General features: G+C 37.2%; 1 protein-coding gene across 2 annotated transcripts in view; it reads left to right on the top strand.

Moving 5' to 3' along the window:
* The window catches only part of HPS3 (Hermansky-Pudlak syndrome 3), a 46,391-nt gene that overhangs the window by 11,469 nt on the left and 32,066 nt on the right, over positions 1-2,856 (top strand). The window contains exons 2-4 of one of the 2 annotated variants that reach the window (XM_011972787.1): positions 906-1,400; positions 1,926-2,094; positions 2,191-2,276. In XM_011972787.1, the coding sequence (XP_011828177.1) occupies positions 906-1,400; positions 1,926-2,094; positions 2,191-2,276 (750 nt within the window). The remainder of the gene's footprint in view (positions 1-905; positions 1,401-1,925; positions 2,095-2,190; positions 2,277-2,856) is intronic. The other variant, XM_011972789.1, reaches the window with a different exon arrangement.

Below are 2,856 nucleotides of genomic sequence, written 5' to 3'. Positions count from 1 at the left end.
AAACCCTGGAAATACATTTGAATGCTTATCAGTAAGGGAATTATTGAATAAATTATGCATATTTATATATGGGATGTTGAACATATTGAAAAGGATGTTAGATATCCATGTGTCAGCCTGGAGGGAGAGATTTATTAATAATTTTTAGAAGTTGCAGATTGTTAAATATATTTAATGTGATTACATTTTTGTTTTTGTTTTCAAAAAAGACAAAATACCACTCTGTGATCTCTGTTTATATGAGAGAAGGGTGTTGAAAGGCACATACCAGGCTGTGTGTTAACGTTGGGTCCCCAAGGGGGAGATCATTATGCTTTTCATTTTGCATTTCTTTACCACTTTACCATTTTGACTTCCCACAACCAATATATGTTTATAAGTTAAAACTTATACAATCAACAATTTAGAGAAAATTAACTTGGATTTGTATTTTCTTTGCTATTTCCAGCTTTATCATGTTTCTCAGACTTGTGACTTGTGGGAAGGAGAGGGTTTGAAGTGTAAGTTCTGCTAATCTGAGAATTCCTTAATGTATACTTAATTTTGGTGTCACATGTCACACTAGTAGTGAATTCTGTGTAAGTAAAGCTTTGTTGGAACTGCAGATTTAGAGCTACAGTAAACACTTAATTTTACATTTTATTCCTTATATTAACTTTCTGTGTGTTACGTGGACTATTAATAGGTTGTCTTAAGACACTAAAATGGGGAGAGATTGCATTTCAGAACCTCAAAGCCTAATGGCGGTTAAAAATACACCTAAGATTTTGTTACTTAGGGTTTTATTCTACTCAGTCTTTAATTCAACCGTTGGTGTTAGAATTCATTAATAGTACTCATGTCAGCAAGGGAAGTGGTTGTATTTCTAATTACAAATTCTCAGTATAATCTTCATTCCTTCTCAGGAGATTATTTGGTAGCAATTGAAGAGAAAAATAAAGCTACCTTTCTACGTGCTTATGTGAACTGGAGAAGTAAAAGGACTGAAAACTCTCGTGTGTGTATCCGAATGATTGGGCATAATGTGGAGGGAGCCTTCAGCAAAGCCTTCAGAGACCAGATGTACATTATTGAAATGCCGCTTTCGGAGGTCCCCTTGTGCATTTCCTGCTGTCCTGTGAAAGGAGACCTTCTCGTTGGCTGCACAAATAAATTAGTCTTATTTAGTTTGAAGTACCAGATCATTAATGAGGAATTCTCACTATTGGACTTTGAACGTTCTTTAATTATACACATAGATAATATCACTCCTGTTGAGATTGCTTTTTGTGTTGGATATGTTGCTGTCATGTCAGACTTAGAAGTCTTAATCCTAAAACTGGAGCTAGGCCCTAAAAATGGAGAGAGAGTTCACCACAATCCACGTAAGACCAACAATCGAATGAGACGGACGGAAGAAGGTAAATAATAAATCTGACTTGCTTTCTTGTTTTAGGAATATAGAAAACCTTCACCTTTGGCAGTCTGAAGGTCCGTGGTATATATGGTGCCCGGCCATGTTATTTATAAATTTAGTTATTCCTATTTCATGGGATTTGAGTTTATGATCTGGCTGTTCATATCTTATTCTGTAGCACGTGAATATATTTATCAGTAGAAGTAAAGGAATGACCACTGCTAGGTGAGGAGCTTCTAGTCCTAGTCCTCATAGTTACTAGTTGAATGACCTTGGGTTAATAATACTATCTCTGAATTTCAATATCCTCATTTGTAAAATGGGGATAATAATACCTACCCTGTTGTACTTTATCAGTTGTTGTGGAGATTAAATGAGCAAACGCTAAGTCTTTTCACAACCATAGTGCCTTGTAAATGTGTGCATATTATAAATAAATAAAATTACTGTATGTCTATTTAATTGGTGAGAGAATGTTGTAAAATCTAATTTTCATTCAAGCAGGACTGTTACATTTTATTTTTTTAAGGCATCAGTAATGAAATTTCACAGCTTGAGTCAGATGATTTTGTTATCTGCCAGAAGCCCCTGGAACTTCTTGGTGAAAAAAGTGAACAGTCTGGACTATCTGTTACACTGGAGTCTACAGGATTAGCTGATGAAAAAAAATATTCCCACTTTCAGCACCTGCTCTATAGGTATTATAGTGCTTTTTATTTACAGCATTTAATGTATATATGCCTGCTTAAAGTACATGGAAGTTATATTTTTCCCTTTCTCTGTCTAACCCATAGACGTTTTGCTCCTGATATTTCGTCCTATGTATTGTCTGATGACATCAAGCTACATTCCCTCCAGCTGCTGCCCATTTACCAGACTGGTAAGCATGATAGTGCAGGAGTGTGACAGTGCAGCAAGGTGAAAATGCTCTGTCTGGGCTGGAAGTGGAGACCCATGTGGGTAATAGGTTTGGTGGTTTGGTTCTTCCACTGGAGTCTCCGTGTGGCCCTTTAACAAGTTTTTTTTTTGAGACGGAGTCTCGCTTTGTTGCCAGTCTGGAGTGCAGTGGTGCGATCTCGGCTCACTGCAACCTTTGCTTCCTGGGTTCAAGTGATTCTCCTGCCTCAGCCTCCCAAGTAGCTGGGGCTACAGGCGTGTGTCACCACGCCCGGCTAAGTTTTTTTGTATTTTTAGTAGAGATGGGGTTTCACTGTGTTAGCCAGGATGGTGTCAATCTCCTGATCTTGTGATCTGCCCACCTCGGACTCCTGAGTTCAGGTTTGTAAAAATGTATTGTGTAATAAAAAAGATGGAAAGAAAGGTATGTACAAGGATAACAATAAAAGAGCGGTATGCACCAGTAAAGTGGTGTCATGAATGCTAAAATCCCAAGAGTTGAAGCTTGGAAAAATGGCGAGGATGACAATAGATTTTTTTTTTTTTTTTTTTTTTTTGAGACG

Source organism: Mandrillus leucophaeus, unplaced genomic scaffold (genome assembly GCF_000951045.1).
Source record: "Mandrillus leucophaeus isolate KB7577 unplaced genomic scaffold, Mleu.le_1.0 Scaffold130, whole genome shotgun sequence".
NCBI classification, from domain to species: Eukaryota; Metazoa; Chordata; class Mammalia; order Primates; family Cercopithecidae; genus Mandrillus; species Mandrillus leucophaeus.
The sequence above is the reverse complement of the archived record's forward strand: the minus strand, read 5'-3'. Positions and strand labels throughout refer to the sequence as shown.